The sequence below is a fragment of the Primulina tabacum genome, chromosome 1 (genome assembly GCF_025594145.1).
Source record: "Primulina tabacum isolate GXHZ01 chromosome 1, ASM2559414v2, whole genome shotgun sequence".
NCBI classification, from domain to species: Eukaryota; Viridiplantae; Streptophyta; class Magnoliopsida; order Lamiales; family Gesneriaceae; genus Primulina; species Primulina tabacum.
Window position 1 is genome coordinate 10,056,963 of NC_134550.1, and position 19,053 is coordinate 10,076,015.

Consider the following 19,053-nt stretch of genomic DNA (forward strand, 5'->3'; position numbering starts at 1 on the left):
AGAAATCATCGTTTATCTTTGTTAGTCCGAAGATTGTACACATGCAAAAGAAACATCACACAAATTGTGTAAAGACGAACCTCAAAAAAATTTTAAATGTGTTTATTAAGTTTTGTCACAAATTATTTTTCAGTTACTAGTTGTTTGAAAATATTATAAAATAAAATGCAAAAACTTGTGCTAAATAAATTATAACTCCACATTCCTCCCGCATCTCTTGTTGTTTTCTATACAAATCAAACAATAAAAATGAAGGACAAATCACGTAATACATACTCTGGTGCTGCTGCGTATAGATAGTTCCATTGAATTATGCAATGACACTATATTGATTGTAATAAGGCTCGAAATTTATGTTTTGGAAGAAAAAATTCTCACTAGAAATAACACGAGTCATAAAATAATCATTTCCTCTTTCTTATTTAAGAATTTCTTTCACATTCCAACAAATAAATTTTCCTTTAATTATATCATATGTGATAATGTAAGGTCAATCTTTCGCAAATGTGAGATTTCTTTTGAAAAAATCTCATTTGTAGTCTCGATAAATTATATATTATTGTATCAAGAGTTACAAATCTTAATGGTCTAAAAAATTTGATAACGAAAGCAAACAATAAAATTCAACGACAAACATTATGTTTAAAGAAGTCTTCAAAATTTGTAAATTTTATTTATTTTTTCATATATAATTAATTTAATTTATTTATATTTAAATAGATATTCAAACAATCATATTTATTAATTTTAATCATTAATTTTATAAAATAACACGTAAAGTATAAAAGAGAGTTTTAAAAAAAGGACAAAAGGGGGTCCGTCTACTATGTCAAAATTGGCAATTAAATAACAATAGAAAGAGGGTTTCTTTGACATTTTAGAAAATCCATGGGCCTTATTGAATAAAATCTTAAATAAATTCGTCGAAACCCTAACACTAGAATTCTAGAAAGCAAAGCGGCCGAGTCTCCTCCTCCATCCATTTCACAGATTGAAGCTAAAGAATCTCTTTCGGAATGTCGGTTGCAGAGCTCGCGTGCACATATGCTGCCTTGATTCTTCACGATGATGGCATAGCCGTCACGGTAACATTCTTTTATGGGTTTGTATTGCGGTGTAATTTGTTCGGTAAGTGATGCGATATTCTTGTTGCTAGGCGGAGAAAATAGCCAAGCTGGTGGCTGCAGCGAATTTGAAGGTGGAATCCTATTGGCCTAGTCTTTTCGCTAAGCTGTGTGAGAAGAGGAACGTTGAGGATCTAGTCATGAACGTGGGATCTGGTGGCGGAGGCGCCGCCGTCGCTGTATCTGCTCCGACCGCAGGCGCTGGTGGTGGAGCCGCCGCCGCCGCAGCTGCCCCAGCCGCCGAGGAGAAGAAGGTAATTCTCGACGTATTATTGTAATGCTTGGATCCAGTATTTAGTCGTGATATAGGATAGTTTTTCTTTGCTATGTATCACAATGTTTTCGCACAATTCCATATGTTTATATTCGTTCACATTATGCCGCAATTCGATGATAGGATATTAAGACGTTAAGGAAAATAATGACAACCAATAACTTATTCTTCAGTGATATTCTTGAAGGACTAAAAATTTGTACTTTTCCGTTGTAATTTTTTAATTGAATACTGTATATGATAAATGATATATACCAAAACATAAATGAGTTGGAAACTAATTCAAGAGTTGTTTTTAAGTATTTATGTTGTGGTTTTTTCATTTAACCTTGTGTGGCTTGTTAATCATATATTTTCAGGAGGAGCCGAAAGAGGAGAGTGACGATGATATGGGCTTTAGTTTATTTGATTAGAAGGTGTTTTAAGTGTTCTAATGTTTTTTATTTTCAAACATTTGATGGCAATTTGATTTTGGTTATAGTTACATTGTAAGGATTGGTGTTCTGTTTGCCTCTGTGGATGATGGGGGACTGCAAGTTTAAATATTTTGCGGTTTTCAATTCTTGGTTTTTACTTTTTATGCGTTGAATTTGAAATTAATTTGTCTTGTGTTTGTTTTGATATCATGGTTTATTTAGATACACATGGATCTATCTGGATCATTCCCTTCTGCATTTTGTTACGGGTTTTTCACCGTTGGTTTTATTTTCACCCATCTCGTTCCATGTTTCCTTTAGTTTAAAGGATTGAGCTAATAGTTCCTTAAATCAATTACTATTTATAAAAGTGCTTTAGTTTAGTTTATGTAAGGTGCTCAACTACACGAATATTGAGATGCGTACAAATTCATCTTTTCTTTCTAAAACCATCGGTAACTAGCACATGTGCAAGAAGTCTTTTGTTTGTTGTTGCCTATCATTGTGACACCAAGGTTGGCTGGGCCGCTTGACCTTTTCTGGGTCTCTGGACAATTTGAGCGGTATATATTAGAAACTTGTGTTATTATTACAAAGAAAGATGGCCAGGGGCTTTTCGGTGACGCACAACATAGGAGTGTGTTAAGGTTCTTCTTACATATCGATGGTATATTTGTTACTGTAATCGATCGATCATGTCTGTTGGCTGGAATCATTTCACATTTTGATGCATTTTCATTGAAACAATCATGGGCACTGAAAGGTGGGAGATACCATACTGAATTGACCTCGGTACCGATATTTCAGATGCATGTTGCCTCATATTCGCAATGCAGGAAAGCGTTCTAGTACATTTTCATCCTTATAGTCCCCTCTTGAACCATTCTAACTCCTGTGCCGTATGGCTAGAAAATGTTGAGAAATATTTATGAAGAAATTTTCGTAAACCAGGTGTTGGTTGGAGTCACATGTAGAATGAATTTCAGTAAAGACTGTTGTTAGAGTACTCATAGATCTTGAATACGAGGGGTTTGCCTATTTTTACATCGTAAAATTGTTTCTTTACGACTTTATCTATTTTTTAAAATAGTAATTATTATACGTTTAAACAAATTGTTATGCTTGTATTCGCATTATATAATGATCCAAATTCATTAAATACATGTGTAATTTCTACATTAATGTGAAATTTTAAAAATATATGATAATCAAGAAAGTGTCGGAGAAGGAATCGGATTCTAATTTTAATTATTTATATCAACACCATGGTGTCAAGATTTTTATATAGCATAATTAAAAAGAGATTAACTAGGAAACTGAAATGCCATCGTCAGCTGCATATACGTACCCTCAACTGAGGGATCTAAAATCTATATCTCCTTTATATTGTGAAAATTAAAATTCTTGTATTTTACAGCATATATTTGATATAATGCTAAAATTTTAAAAATTAAATCAAGAAAAACTAATAATAAAGATTTATAGATTAGTAATAAGTCAAGATAAAGTAAAATTGAATTATCTCGTGGATTTGAGTTGGTCCATATTTAGATTGAAAAATAATATTTTTGAGAAAATGATTAATATTTTCATGAGTTGGATCAGGTCATAAATTGTAGAACAAAATTAGGAAATAACTTGTGTGAGACGGTCTAACGGGTCGTAGTTCGTGAGACAAGATCTCTTATTTGGATCATCCATGAAAAGTATTACTTTTTATGTTAAAAGTATTACATTTATTGTGAATATCGGTAAGGTCGATTCGTCTCAAAGATAAAGAGTCGTGAGACTGTCTTACAAGAGAACTACTCACAAAATTAATCCGTGAAACGTGTCATTAAAGTTTTTGTGATAAATTAATATTAAAAATAGTGGTTGATTATTCGAGAAATACCATAAATTTCTTCACCAAGGAACCCACATTCTGTTCTTACCATTAATTTTAATATCCTTATTTGCAATAATAAGTTATTAAAATATTTTATTTCTTGTACTAATTTAATCAATGATTATTTGAATACGTTATAAACTAAAAATCTAAGATAAATTTCCTTATCACTTAAAATCATATTTTAAAGAAGAATCGAATTAATCGTGGAACGAGATATAATTCTCATATAATAGAAGAAATATAGTATTGATTTTAGATAAAAATACATAAAACACTATATCGGTTTACAGATCAATTTTATGTGACAGATCTCATATCCAACCTGATTCATGAAAAAATTATTTTTAGACAAAAATTATTAATTTGCACTCTTAAATATAAATTAGGTCGACCCATCTCACGCCTGCTCTAAAATTGTTATTATATGATTTTTGGCTGATCAACATTTCTATATTATCATATAAAAGTTTAGATCTTAGTGATCCGATTTTGTTAAATCAATTAATTTTTACAAAAATACCATATGCATTATTATAAGTAATATTTTTTCATATAATTTTAATAATAACAACAAAATCTAATCTACTTTGAAAATTCAAAAAATCATATATTTTCTCAATAAATACATATCTAATATGATTACCTTATCTTTAGTCAAATAATTATAAAATTTTATCTATCAATAATCATAATCACGATTATTTGATAACAACGAAGCTTTCGTCTCCTTGTTAAATTCAACATCTTCCATATTATAAATATGCCTCCTCCTCACCTCTTTGTTCCATAATATCTTACTGGTGAAAGAAATATACAAAATCTGTTGACGATGACGATGATGATGTCGATTTTCAGCCCGTTCGACATACTTCTTGGCGAGTCTTTCGGTCAGAAAACAACCGGTGAATGGGCTGTGACAAAGGATGATTTGAAGAAGGCCGCAGAAGTGAATCGCACGCCGTCTCAGAAGCCGGAAGAACGAGGGCGGAGGATCAGAGGCCCGCCGGAGTTGGATGGGGTCTATTGTTTTGAGAATATTCCTCCTTATTGAATGGATATATCTATAGCTAGGGTTTCATCAAATACTCTTGATAATCTAAATTGAAGCTGAATACAACGATACGTACGACATACATACATGTCCTTTCATGTCATCAACTGATTGTTAATCATATATTTTCAGGAAGAGCCGAAAGAGGAGAGTGACGACGATATGGGCTTTAGTTTATTTGATTAGAAGGTGTTTTAAGTGTTCTAATGTTTTGTATTTTCAAACTTTTGATGACAATTTGATTTTGGTTATAATGACATTTTAATGGTTGGTGTTCTGTTTGCCTCTGTGGATGATGAGGATTGCAAGTTTAAATATTTTGAGGTTTTCAATTCTTGGTTTTTACTTTTTATGCATTGAATTTGCAATTAATTTGTCTTGTGTTTCTTTTGATATCATGGTTTATTTAGATACACATGGATCTATCTGGATCATTCCCTTCTGCATTTTCTGACAGGTTTTTTGTTTTCACCGACCCTCGGCCTTTTCTGGGTCTCTGGACAATTTGAGCGGTATATATATTAGAAACTTGTGCTATTATTACAAAGAAAGAAGATGGCCAGGATCTTTTCGGTGATGCACAACATAGGAGTACTGTGTTAAGGTTCTTCTTCTTAACACATATCGATGGTATATTTGTTACTGTAATCGATCGATCGATCATGTCTGTTGGCTGGAATCGTTTCACATGAAACAACCTTGGGGACTGAAAGTTAGGAGATACCATACCAAATTGACCTCTGTACCGATATTTCAGATGGAAGCATGCTAGTACATTTTCATCCATATGGTCAGAAAATGTTGAGAAATATTTATAATGAAGAAATTTTCGTAACCAGGTGTTGGAGTCACATGTAGAACGAATTTCAGTAAAGACTGTAGTTAGAGTACTCATAGATCTTGAACACGAGTGGAGGGGTTTTGCCTATTTTTACATCGTAAAATTGTTTCTTTACGACTTTATCTATTTTTAAAGTAGTAATTATTATACGTTTAAACAAATTGTTATGCTTGTATTCGCATAATAACGATCCAGCTTCATTAAATACATATGTAGTTTAACGTGAATTTTTAAAAAATATGTGATGATAATCAAGAAAGTGCCAACTTCATTGGTTACATCTGACATTTCTACATATAACGTGAATTTTTAAAAAATATATGGTAATCAAGAAAGTGTGGGAGAAGGGATTCTAATTTTAATTATTGACAAAAAATTGTGTGAGACGGTCTCATGAATCGTATTTTGTGAGGCATATATCTTATTTGAGTTATTCATGAAAAAGTATTATTTTTTATTGTGAATATCGGTAGGGTTGACCCGTCTCACAGATAAATATTCGTGAGACCGTCTCACAAAAGACCTACTCTTAATTATTTATAGCACCACCGAGGTTTCAAGATTTTTATATAGCATAATTAAAAAGAGATTAACTAGGAAACTGAAATGCCATCGTCATCTGCATATACCGTCAACTTAGGGATCTAAAATCCATATCTCCTTTATATTGTGAAAATTAAAATTCTTGTATTTTGCAGTATAAATTTGATATAATGCTAAAATTTTAAAAATTAAATCAAGAAAAACTAATAATAAAGATTTATAGATTAGTAAGAAGTCAAGATAAAGTAAAATAGAACTACGTATCTCGTGGATTTGATTTGATTCATATTTAGAGTGAAAAATAATATTTTTGACAAAATGATTGATATTTTTCATGAATTGGATCGGATGATAAACCGTCTCAAAAAATTAATTCGTTAAACGAAGTTATAAGAGTTTTTGTGAAAAATTAATTTTAAAAAAACCCAAAATTTCTACACCAAGGAACCCACGTTCTGTTCTATACCATTAATTTTAATACCCTTATTTGCAATAATAAGTTATTAAATTATTTTATTTCTTGGACTAATTTAATTTATGATTATTTGAATATGTTAATAAATTAAAGATCTATGATAAATTTCCTTATCACTTAAAATCATATTTTTTTAAAGAATCAAATTAATCGTGGACTGAGATATATAATTCTCATATACATGCATTTAATAATAGAAGAAATATAGTATTGTTTTTAGATGAAATACATAAAATACTATACCGCTTTATGGGTCAATTTTACGTGAAAGATCTTGTATCCGACTCGATTCATGAAAAAATTAATTTTATACAAAAATTATTATTTTGTAGTCTGAATATGAATCAGGTCGATCTGTCTTACACCTCTCTAAAGTTGTTATTATATGATATTTTGGCTAATCAACATATCTATATTATCATATAAAGGTTTAGATCCTTAGTGATCCGATTTTGTGACATCGATTAGTTTTTACGAAAATACTATGTTTATTATTATAAGTAATATTTTTCGTATAATTTAATAATAACTACGTTATCTAATCTACTTTAAAAATTCATATATTTTCTCAATAAATACATATTTAATATAATTACATTATCTTTATTCAAATAATTATAAATTTTTTTATCTATCAGTAATCATCATCATGATTATTTGATAACAACGAAGCTTTCGTCTCCTTGTTAAATTCAACCTCTTCCATATAAATACGCCTCCTCCCCTTCTCTTCGTTCCATAATATCTGACCGGTGAAAGAAATATACGATTCTATTGACGATGGCGATGATGATGTCGATTTTCAGCCCGTTCGACATGCTTCTTGGCGAGTCTTTCGGCCAGAAAGTAACCGGTCAATGGGCTATGACAAAGGATGATGTGAAGAAGGCCGGAGAAGTGAATCGCTCGCCACCTGAGAAGCCGGAAGAACGACGGCGGAGGATCAGAGGCCCGCCGGAGTTGGATGGCGTCTATTGTTTTGAGAATATTCCTCCTTATTGAATGGATATATCTGTAGCTAGGGTTTCATCAAATACTCTTGATAATCTAGATTGAAGATGAATACAACAATACGCACGACATACATACATGTTCTTTCTTGGCATCAATCAATTCATATTCTTTTCTCTTAAATTATTTATTGATTTCTTCTTTGGCACTTTTCTTGAATTGTTGGGTAATTAGGAACAAAATTTACAAAATCTGCGGTTCTCCGACGTGATCCATCGTTTATATATGATTAATAAAATAAACATCCGAATCTGCTATCTTTTATTAATTCTAATGGACAAAATTAACAAAAGAGTGGACATAGAGTTGTTTTGTTTATTTCTGGATTATGTGTGTGTTCCACTTCCAACTGATTACAGATGTCATGAATTATGATCTTTTAATCACGACCAATTTTATGAGATGAATATATAAACTAATAAGTATTATTTTTCATAATAGATATGAGTCACGGAAATGTATCGCTCTTATGTCAAATATATTATTTTTCATGATTCGGAGTATGTTTTTCAATCGTAGACATGCAATAATCAATTTGATATCTTAGAAGCATCACTTTCTTTTTTTGATAATTGGGGATAGAAGTTTTTACAATTGGTGTATCGAACATGAATTTTTTTCCCAAATCCGAGCAAAGGGAGGCTGATGATGAACAATAACTTTCCACCAAAGAGTGAGAACTGAACATGATATTATTTTTCTTAACAGTTCAATATTTACAAAAACAATGTCTATTAAAAAATTTTTTTATAAGGACAAAAATTTGTGTGAGGACGGTCTCAGGGTCGTATTTTGTGAGACAGATCTCTTATTTGGGTCATCCATAAGAAAATATTACTTTTTATGCTAAGAGTATTACTTTTTATTGTGAATATCGGTATTGTTGACCCGTCTCACAGATAAAGATTCGTGAGATCGTCACACAAAAAAGAGATCTACTCTTTTATAAGTCAGGCATTAATGGGAAAGAATTTGAAATGACAAATGGAAAAAAGCTAAATATAAAAATAAAAATATGATGATATAAGTTAATTAATAATTAGTATCGGATTTCAATTTCTTATACGAGGTTACTAAATATTTTGTTTAAAATTTAAAGTCTAATTGAAGTCTCGATTATTTACTCAAAATTAAATTAATCATACTCTCGATTTATCAATCAAGCAATTAATACTACGCAACAAACGTTGGTATTCATCTTCTTGTTTTTTTTCCTTGAATAAGATCAATATGTATTGATACTTACGGGAAATTTAGGGTCCGATCCACGCAAGCGTCACTAATCCAGACACGGGCTCCAAAATTACCCTGGGCCTGAAATCACAAATAAGACCGTTAGGAGGGGGCCAGGAGGGTATCCTGGCGTAGCCCCTCCGACGCTCAAGTCAGAGACTGAGGATATATTGGGGAGCAGCTAAGGGCGCTGCTGAAAATAATATAGTGAATCCAATAACTGAACACTCAAACCTGGTATTTATAGGAGAATACATGGGCCCTTGATGGGCTTGTCTTCCTTTTGAGCTAGGGATGGGCCAAGGGTAATGGGCCCATCCATGGGGTATCACCAGTCTCCCCTCCCGAGTCGAACTGAATCGTAGGTTCAAAGTTCGATTAGATGTGTTGTCCTCGGGTCACCGGATACGAGTTGTGTATTTTCTTCCGGTCGTTTGTCAGTCTCGAAAGATTTGGAAACAAATTAAATCATATCGCAATCTTGTTATAGTTTTCTCTTCAATTCGTTCACCAGCTCTCCCCCCCATGCCCGAGTCCTCGCCTCGCTACCCTCGCCGAAACCCCATTCAAGCTCGCCCAGCCCCACGCATCCAAGCGCCCAGCCCCGTGCGCCGCGCTTCGCCATCCTCCCGCTCGCCCTGCCGAGCTCGCCCAGCCGAGCCCCCTGCCCCTCGTCTCCTGCCGAGCGCCCATCCGAGCCCCTCGCTCGCCCAGGCACCCAGCCCCGCGCGTCGCGCCTCGCCATCCTCCCGCTCGCCCTGCTGGGTGCCACGCTCGCCCCTCGCCCAGGCCCACACGCCCGCCTCGCCTGCCTCGCCGTCTCCCTGCCCAGCCGAGCTCGCCCAAGCCCACGCGCCAGCTCCTCGCCACGCTCGCCCCTCGCCCCCTCTCCTGCCAGCACCTCGCCCAAGCTTCGCCCTCGCCACCTCGCCCCCTCGCCTAAGCTCGCCCAGCCGAGTGCCCACGCTCGCCTAGCCAAGCACTCGCCCTCGTCGAGCGCCACGCTCGCCCAGCCAAGCTCTCGCCCGGCGCCCCCAGCATGCCTGCTCGCCCAGCCAAGCTCTCGCCCGGCGCCCCCAGCACGCCTGCTCACCCAGCCAAGCGCTCGTCCCCTCCGAGCGCCACGCTCGCCCCCGCAGAGCGCCACGCTCGCCCAGCCAAGCGCTCGCCCGGCGCCCCTAGCACGCCTCACGCCGCTCCACCCTCGCCCAAGTGCGCCTGCTCGTCCAGCGCCCCCCATCTCGCCTCGCACACCCGCTCAGCCCGCCGCCACTCGCTCGCCTCTTCACGCTCGCCCAACGCATCGAGCGCTCGTCCAGTACGTTGAGAATTTTGATATATTCCCTTGCGAATGGTTGTGTGATTTCTGAAAAAATTATGGGGGCGTTGCCCCCACACCCCCACGACCTGACCGGGCAGGTCGATGCCCGCGACCTGACCGGGCAGGTCGATCCCCGTAAACTCTGCTCCCCGCAAACATCTTTTGTTATCGACTAACCAAATAAATTTTTCTCTTCCCAAACTTTGCTCCTCTGCTAGGCGATGTCTTAGCAGGAAAATAAAAACTCAACATCTCCACCCTCTAACTCCTCTGCTAGGTGACACCTTAGCAGGAAAAATAAATTTAATTCTCCTCATCCACTCTTCTCCTCTGCTAGGCGATGCCTTAGCAGGAAAATAACATTTTTCTCCTCTCAAACTCCGCTCCTCTGCTAGGTGATGCCTTAGCAGGAAAATAAAAATTCACTACCCCCACCCTCTAGCTTCTCTGCTAAGCCGGGTCTTAGAAGGAAAATAAAATTCAACTCCTCCATCTAACTTCTCTGCTAGGTGATACCTTAGCAGGAAAATTTAAATTCAACACCTCCACCCTCTAACTCCTCTGCTAGGCCGGGCCCTAGCAGGAAAATAAAATTCAACTCCTCCATCTAATTCCTCTGCTAGGTGATACCTTAGCAGGAAAATAAAATCAACACCTCCATCCTCTAACTCCTCTGCTAAGCCAGCTAAGCCGGGCCTTAGCAGGAAAATAAAATCAACACCTCCATCCTCTAACTCCTCTACTAGGCGATGCCTTAGCAGGAAAATAAAGTCAACACCTCCACCCTCTAACTCCTCTGCTAAGCCGGGCCTTAGCAGGAAAAATCAAACTCTCACCTCATCATCTCCTAACTCCTCTGCTAAGCCGGGCCTTAGCAGGAAATAGAATCAACACCTCCACCCTCTAACTCCTCTGCTAAGCCGGGCCTTAGCAGGAAAATATCAAACTCTCACCTCATCATCTCCTAACTCCTCTGCTAAGCCGGGCCTTAGCAGGAAAATAGAATCAACACCTCCACCCTCTAACTCCTCTGCTAAGCCGGGCCTTAGCAGGAAAATATCAAACTCTCACCTCATCATCTCATAACTCCTCTGCTAAGCCGGGCCTTAGCAGGAAAATAAAATCAACACCTCCACCATCTAACTCCTCTGCTAGGCGATGCCTTAGCAGGAAAATAAAGTCAACACCTCCACCCTCTAACTCCTCTGCTAAGCCGGGCCTTAGCAGGAAAAATCAAACTCTCACCTCATCATCTCCTAACTCCTCTGCTAAGCCGGGCCTTAGCAGGAAAATAGAATCAACACCTCCACCCTTTAACTCCTCTGCTAAGCCGGGCCTTAGCAGGAAAATAAAATTCAACGCCCCCACCCTCTAACTCCTCTGCTAGGAGATACCTTAGCAGGAAAATAAAAATTCTTCTCTTCCACTCTGCTCCTCTCATCGCCGACTCTGCTCCTCTGCTAGGCGATGCCTTAGCAGGAAAATAAATATTCTCCACCTCAGCCTCTAGTCCTCTGCTAGGCGATGCCTTAGCAGGAAAAATTTAACTTTTCTCCCCCCCCACTCTTCTCCTCTACTAGGCGCAGCCTAAGCAGGTAAAATAAAATTCATATAATCCTCATAATACAAGAACAACCACGAACTTAATATAAGAACTTGGCTTTATTAAATATCGACTGATAACGTAAGACAAATTCAGGAACGAAATACATCAAAAATGAAGTAAAGATGTTCTCTAAGGTGGTAAGCGTTCCCATGCCTCTTTAGAGCCTTACCCAGCGCATTCTCCAACTTTCCTCTCAGCTCCTCTTGTACCTCCACAGGACAAAGTTACCCATTTTGAAGCTTCTCCGAATGACTCTACAACTGCAAGACTGAGCTCAAGCTTCCATGCGAATGCTCGTGACTTCTCTTTTCTTCTTCCTTCACGATTCTTTCATAACAACGACGTGCGACTTTTTGGTCCCCGCACAGGACTCCAACTCCTCTTCCCACAGGAAACTTAAGCTTCTGATGATAACTGGAAGCTACTGCTCTAAAATCCTTCAGGGCTGGTCGTCCTAGAATTCCACTATACGCTGACTGGGTATCTACTACAGTGAAGGCTATCACCTTTGTTACCCGCCGAGGATCAGTCCCCAAGGATAGGGGAAGAACAATCTGACCCAAAGGCAAGATGACGTGTTCTGCAAACCCATACAGCGGGGTGGATACCGGCTCAAACTCAAATCCTCTCATCTTCATTTGATCCAACGTGCTCTTGAACAAGACGTTCACGGAGCTTCCATTATCAATAAATATCCTTGCCACATCATAATTGGCAATGGTGGCCGTCACCACCAAGGCATCGTTATGTGGAGTCACAACGCCCCGGAGGTCTTCAGGCCCAAAGCTGATGACGGGATCTTGTGGTAAGTCTGCACCACTATATATCTCAAAGTTCTCCAATTTTCTCCCATGTGCTTTCCGAGCTCGCCCAGAGTCTCCATCAGTAGCACCCCCCGAGATCATATGAATCATTCCTCTCGTAGGGTGATTATCCTCATTCATTCCCCTCCTCGGTTCCACGAGCTCCTGAGGGACATCTTGACATCCACCTTCCCCTCTCTGCTCACCCATCCTCTGATTTATCCATGGAGGGCCTTGACCACGCCTAGGGGGCGAGCGAGACCTTTGTCGACTCCTTAATGAGGATCCTTCTCGTCTATCCCGTGAAGATAATCTAGCATTGTACCCAACCCTTCGCGACTTCTTCCACCTCCCCGCGGGCTCCCTCACCTCCATCACCTCGTCCCGACTCCTATCTAGGGGAACATGGGATGAGAATTGTCTTCTACTACTAGTTCTGTCTTCCTCTCTTTCCCCCGCACCCCTCTTCCTTCCTCCTTTCTCCGCTCCCTCAACTCTACTTCCTCCGGGCCGGCTCTCCATCCTTCTGTACCGTTGGGCATCTTCCAAGTTTACATATTTCTCAGCTCGAGCCAACAGATCATCATAGCTCAACGGAGGCTTCTTGACCAACGACTTAAAAAACTCTCCTCCCCTTAGTCCTTGTGTAAAGGCACTTATCATGATGTCAGGGGTAGCCGATGGTATTTCTAGTGCTGCAGTGTTGAAGCGCTGGACAAACTCCCGCAACGTTTCAGCCTCTTGCTGTTTCATCACAAACAAACTCAAATAGTTCTTTTGATGCCTCTTGCTGCTGGCAAATCGGTGCAAGAAGGCTGCAGAGAAATCCTCGAACGATTGTATGGAGTTGGGCTGCAGGGTATTAAACCATTGCTGGGCTGACCTCACCAACGTGCCCAGAAACACCCTGCACCTGACTCCGTCCGAATATTGGTGCAACAGAGCCACATTCTCAAATCTCCCCAAGTGTTCCTCAGGGTCTGTATGTCCGTCATACTCTCCAACGTTTGATTGTCGGAAATTCGGAGGAAGCCCTTCCTCCAAGATGGCTAGTGAAAAAGGGCTTCCTCTCTTGGGTACCGGCGCCCTGCTTCCCACCTGCTCCCTCAACCTCCTTATCTCTTTCCACATCTCTCACATCTCACTAATCTCCCCACTCTGGAGGGGTTGCGTCTCTTCAACCCTGCTATGATGGACCTCAACATTTTCCTCCCGCTCCTGATGGGCGGCTTGTTCCTCTACAAACATAGACTCTTGATTCCTCTTCATGGCCTCATCCACTGTTCGGGTGATAAATTGGCCCAGCTGTTCCAAGGTCAAGTTTCCCACATTCTCATTGGGACGGGTTTGCTCGGCCCTCGTCTCGTGGATGGGCTGCTCAGTTCTGGCCTCTTGACGAGGTTGTTCTTGTCTCGTCTCAAGATGCGGTTGTTCCTGTCCCGCCTCAGCGCGAGATGGTTCGGGTCCCCTCTGAGGACGCGATGATGCTGAGGTGGCTCTTCCACTCCCTCTCCTCCCTACCATCTCTACGTCTTAACTCAAAAGTTCCCACAGACGGCGCCAAGTGATACTTACGGGAAATTTAGGGTCCGATCCACGCAAGCGTCACTAATCCAGACACGGGCTCCAAAATTACCCTGGGCCTGAAATCACAAATAAGACCGTTAGGAGGGGGCCAGGAGGGTATCCTGGCGTAGCCCCTCCGACGCTCAAGTCAGAGACTGAGGATATATTGGGGAGCAGCTAAGGGCGCTGCTGAAAATAATATAGTGAATCCAATAACTGAACACTCAAACCTGGTATTTATAGGAGAATACATGGGCCCTTGATGGGCTTGTCTTCCTTTTGAGCTAGGGATGGGCCAAGGGTAATGGGCCCATCCATGGGGTATCATGTATCATGAATTATTATTATTATTCAATTAATGTTTTGAGGAATAAAAAAAATAGTAGGTCATTTGTGACACGTTTTTACATATCTTTATCCATGAGTTGTGTTTACTCTGCATATATTTATAATAATAAATAATAATGTTGACATAAAAAATAATATTTTTGATAGGTGGCCAAAATAAGAGACTAATTTCATAAAATTATCTCATTAAACCGTTTCACAAAAATTTTTGTGTAAAAAAAAATACTTAATCATATCTTGATTTCTAGTAATTATTATCAATATTATATATCACACACACTAGAAATGACAAAATTGAAAAATAAAATATAATGAAACTGTATTGCCACGTCAACTTATATATAAAATAATAATAATAATAAAATTAAAAAAAATATGTGTGATTATTTAAAAAGAGCTGGTTGTTTTTGTTTATGCATCTTATCAGCTCTGTAACTCTCCGGCGATGCTCTGCCCATTCCCGTCCCGGAAAACCGGATCAAGCTGGCTGAACCGGTTGCGAACCGCCAAAGGGTTCCCGGAAAATGATGCCTCCGATCTCGAAGATTTCCTCCAGAACCCTCATTCTTCCAGCTCCGATGCACCGATTCCGTGTCCTGATAAACCTCCCACTTTTGACTCAACCAAAGACGAGGATCTCAAATTGTTCAATGTCATGTGCGAGCTGTTCAATTTTGGAGATGCTTGCTGTTCTTCCGCAAAAGTCAAAAGATTCTGCCGCAAACAGGTGAACCCTAGAGTTTGTGCTTTTTCGGATGATGGGAATGCTGTTATCGACAATTTCGATACGGAGAAGACTTCTGCAAATGCAACATCGAGGAGTGGCGATAGTTGTGGTGGACCGGAGGACTTGAATGAGTCCGATGAGAGGAAAGACGAAGGGGATTGGCGGGACGTGGATTTCCCCGGTTTCTCGCGAACGGAGGTTACGGTGATTGACACAAGCTATGAGCAGTGGAAGTTTGAGAAGTTGCTGCTCAGGAAGAAGAATGTGTGGAAAGTGAGGGATAATAAGAAGACGAGTGAGATTTGGGGGAGTAAGAAGAGAAGGAAATTGAGTGGGTGCATTGAAGACGATCGACATGCAAAGAAAAAGCACAAGGTTCAAGATGCAGATGGGTGTGGTGTATGGTGTGAGCCACCATTGAATAGAGTAAGTTGTGAGGATTTATGATTTGAGAATTATTTTGTGATCCTATGATCATTGAATGCTGTAATCTTCTTTCAAGAATTTAGCTAATAACGTGCACCATTTGATATCACCTGTGTTCGGGTATTGATGTCTATTATAGTTTGTGATACCTTGCTTCTGGTGTGTGCTTGAGTAATTGCATGCAGTTTGGAGCATATAAACTATGATAGCATGAATGGGATCGTTTAGATTATGATAACTTATTGTGGGCCATAGATTATTTGGTAAAATCCTAGCCATTTTGTAGTTTGAGGCTATTAGTTCAAAAAAAGACGCTTGAAATCTATACTAACTAAATTTTAAGAAGGAATAACATTATACTGGGCTTTTTTACGAGGCCTAAGATTTTCTTGGACTGTTTTGCAGGATTGATGAAAGATATCTTACTGATTCACAGGGTCTTTGTGTTTTTTTGATGTAGAGAAAACCAATGGTTTACAGTTCTAAATTAGTGGTTTGATGTGTAGTTCTTGGCTCTTGCATAGATTTTGAAGCAATATTCGAAGATCAAAACTTGGTTTCCCTAAAATTATCTGGTCTTAAATCATACTAGCTCTCTTAGATCCTTGGTAAAAAACTGTCCAGTATTTTTGCTGCTAGCTTTCAAAATTGTTTCTTGAAGATTTCTTCTAACTTGTTTTCAATTTGCTCCCAAAGCAAGTTGTTCACGACTCTTCCCGATATCTTGGGCAAACTGATTGGAATTTCATAGCTGTTGGTTGGCAGTTGGCACATCATACTCACAGGACATTTGAACATCCATGTTACTCTGCCTTCTTAAAAGTCACCTCCTTGGTTTTTGTATAATTTAGAAATGGAGTCTAAACTCCCGAGTTATGTGCTACAAGCCTACAACATATAATACATGACGGCATTGAATGCTTTTCGTTACATATTCTATACATCAGGTCTATCATCCGAGCCATAAATTTGAAGATCATGAAAAGGCTCCTGAAGAAGTTGGCAAGGTTCTCAAAATGAAGCAAGCAGACTTGTAAGACACATGATAATCTTTTCTCTTCATACCAGATACCATATTTATGTTGGATGTGTTCCATCTCTTACAATAACTGCATTTTAGGCCATCTCAGGAATTGGAAAAGGAAAACTCATCAGTTATACTCATTAAGGGAATCCCCACCAGTATAAAAAATCGGACGAGCATTTCCCAAAATTGTTCAAAACAAATCAAACCTTGAGGGTGTTAGCTTTAAATCCTGTGGGCTGCAAGCTACTCTCTTGTTTGATTGGTGGAAGGATTCAAGGCATTTACTGATATACATGAGTTCAACAAGCAATTCTCATTCTGCTTGTTTGCTCCTGTCTTGGTCTCATCCTGTATTTTTTTTTATCTGTGCTCTCCGTGCCCATTTAAAGTCGAAGAGGGGTCACAAGAATTACACAGTTTTCTGTCAATCTTGTTTGTATATGATGCCCAGAATTCTTTGCAAATGACTTGGGTATTTTATAGTTAAATTATAGCATTTTTGTTCCTTTTGATTTTGTGGACTAAGGCTCAGAACGACAAGATTATTTACTAATTTGGAAATGGATAAACTGCGGAAAATACCAAGAAAATGTTTTCCTGCCTGGTGTAATACCTTTTTCTGCTAGATAAGCGTGATTGCGTTTGGTGATTTTGTCCACATCTCTCAGCTTTGGAAAGTTCTGCCATCCTAGATTGTCTTTGAATGGAGAATTTCGAAGTCTCGATCTTACATTTTCCATATCCACCCTTCTAAACTTAATCTCTAGCACGAACCAATGTAATGGATTTCAAAAGCACCTAAAACTAGTGTTACTTACAATTTATGTGTTTCAAATTCTTCCATCCAAATCTCACTTCATCGTGAATTGATTGTGATACTCACGGGAGATTTAGGGTCCGATCCACGCAAGCGTCACTAATCCAGACACGGGCTTCAAAATTACCCTGGGCCTGAAATCACAAATAAGACCGTTAGGAGGGGGCCAGGAGAGTATCCTGGCGTAGCCCCTCCGACGCTCAAGTCAGAGACTGAGGATATATGGGGGGAGCAGCTAAGGGCGCTGTTGAAAACAATATAGTGAATCCAATAACTGAACACTCAAACCTGGTATTTATAGGAGAATACATGGGCCCTTGATGGGCTTGTCTTCCTTTTGAGCTAGGGATGGGCCAAGGGTAATGGGCCCATCCATGGGGTATCACCAGTCTCCCCTCCCGAGTCGAACTGAATCGTAGGTTCAAAGTTCGATTAGATGTGTTGTCCTCGGGTCACCGGGTACGTGTTGTGTATTTTCTTCTGGTCGTTTGTCAGTCTCCAAAGATTTGTAAACAAATTAAATCATATCGCAATCTTGTTATAGTTTTCTCTTCAATTCGTTCACCAGCTCTCCCCCCCCATGCCCGAGTCCTCGCCTCGCTACCCTCGCCGAAACCCCATTCAAGCTCGCCCAGCCCCACGCATCCAAGCGCCCAGCCCCGTGCGCCGCGCTTCGCCATCCTCCCGCTCGCCCTGCCGAGCTCGCCCAGCCGAGCCCCCTGCCCCTCGTCTCCTGCCGAGCGCCCATCCGAGCCCCTCGCTCGCCCAGGCACCCAGCCCCGCGCGTCGCGCCTCGCCATCCTCCCGCTCGCCCTGCTGGGTGCCACGCTCGCCCCTCGCCCAGGCCCACACGCCCGCCTCGCCTGCCTCGCCGTCTCCCTGCCCAGCCGAGCTCGCCCAAGCCCACGCGCCAGCTCCTCGCCACGCTCGCCCCTCGCCCCCTCGCCTGCCAGCACCTCGCCCAAGCTTCGCCCTCGCCACCTCGCCCCCTCGCCTAAGCTCGCCCAGCCGAGCGCCCACGCTCGCCTAGCCAAGCACTCGCCCTCGTCGAGCGCCACGCTCGCCCAGCCAAGCTCTCGCCCGGCGCCCCCAGCATGCCTGCTCGCCCAGCCAAGCTCTCGCCCGGCGCCCCCAGCACGCCTGCCACTCGCTCGCCTCTTCACGCTCGCCCAACGCATCGAGCGCTCGTCCAGTACGTTGAGAATTTTGATATATTCCCTTGCGAATGGTTGTGTGATTTCTGAAAAAATTATGGGGGCGTTGCCCCCACACCCCCACGACCTGACCGGGCAGGTCGATGCCTTAGCAGGAAAATAACATTTTTCTCCTCTCAAACTCCGCTCCTCTGCTAGGTGATGCCTTAGCAGGAAAATAAAAATTCACTACCCCCACCCTCTAGCTTCTCTGCTAAGCCGGGTCTTAGAAGGAAAATAAAATTCAACTCCTCCATCTAACTTCTCTGCTAGGTGATACCTTAGCAGGAAAATTTAAATTCAACACCTCCACCCTCTAACTCCTCTGCTAGGCCGGGCCCTAGCAGGAAAATAAAATTC

At 40.4% G+C, this 19,053-nt stretch overlaps 2 protein-coding genes across 4 annotated transcripts; both read left to right on the forward strand.

Moving 5' to 3' along the window:
- Positions 1 to 885: 885 nt before the first annotated feature.
- LOC142540546 (large ribosomal subunit protein P1-like) lies at positions 886 to 5,088 on the forward strand. Of its 2 annotated transcripts, none has more exons than XM_075646801.1 (3): positions 886 to 1,085; positions 1,157 to 1,378; positions 4,889 to 5,088. In XM_075646801.1, exons 1-3 carry the CDS (start codon positions 1,017 to 1,019, stop codon positions 4,940 to 4,942), a joined length of 345 nt encoding a protein of 114 aa, XP_075502916.1. In that variant the 5' UTR covers positions 886 to 1,016; the 3' UTR covers positions 4,943 to 5,088. The 2 variants fall into 2 exon arrangements, with proteins under 2 accessions (XP_075502916.1, XP_075502907.1); XM_075646792.1 differs by lacking the exon at positions 4,889 to 5,088 and adding an exon at positions 1,758 to 1,958.
- Positions 5,089 to 14,895: 9,807 nt separating this feature from the next.
- On the forward strand, positions 14,896 to 17,195 carry LOC142540565 (uncharacterized). 2 transcript variants are annotated; one of them, XM_075646834.1, is made up of 3 exons: positions 14,896 to 15,656; positions 16,604 to 16,689; positions 16,787 to 17,195. In XM_075646834.1, the coding sequence occupies exons 1-3, from the start codon at positions 14,949 to 14,951 to the stop codon at positions 16,842 to 16,844; spliced, it is 852 nt and encodes a 283-aa protein (XP_075502949.1). In that variant the 5' UTR covers positions 14,896 to 14,948; the 3' UTR covers positions 16,845 to 17,195. The 2 variants fall into 2 exon arrangements, with proteins under 2 accessions (XP_075502949.1, XP_075502941.1); XM_075646826.1 differs by having other exon boundaries at positions 14,897 to 15,656; positions 16,777 to 17,195.
- The last annotated feature ends 1,858 nt before the right edge of the window (positions 17,196 to 19,053 follow it).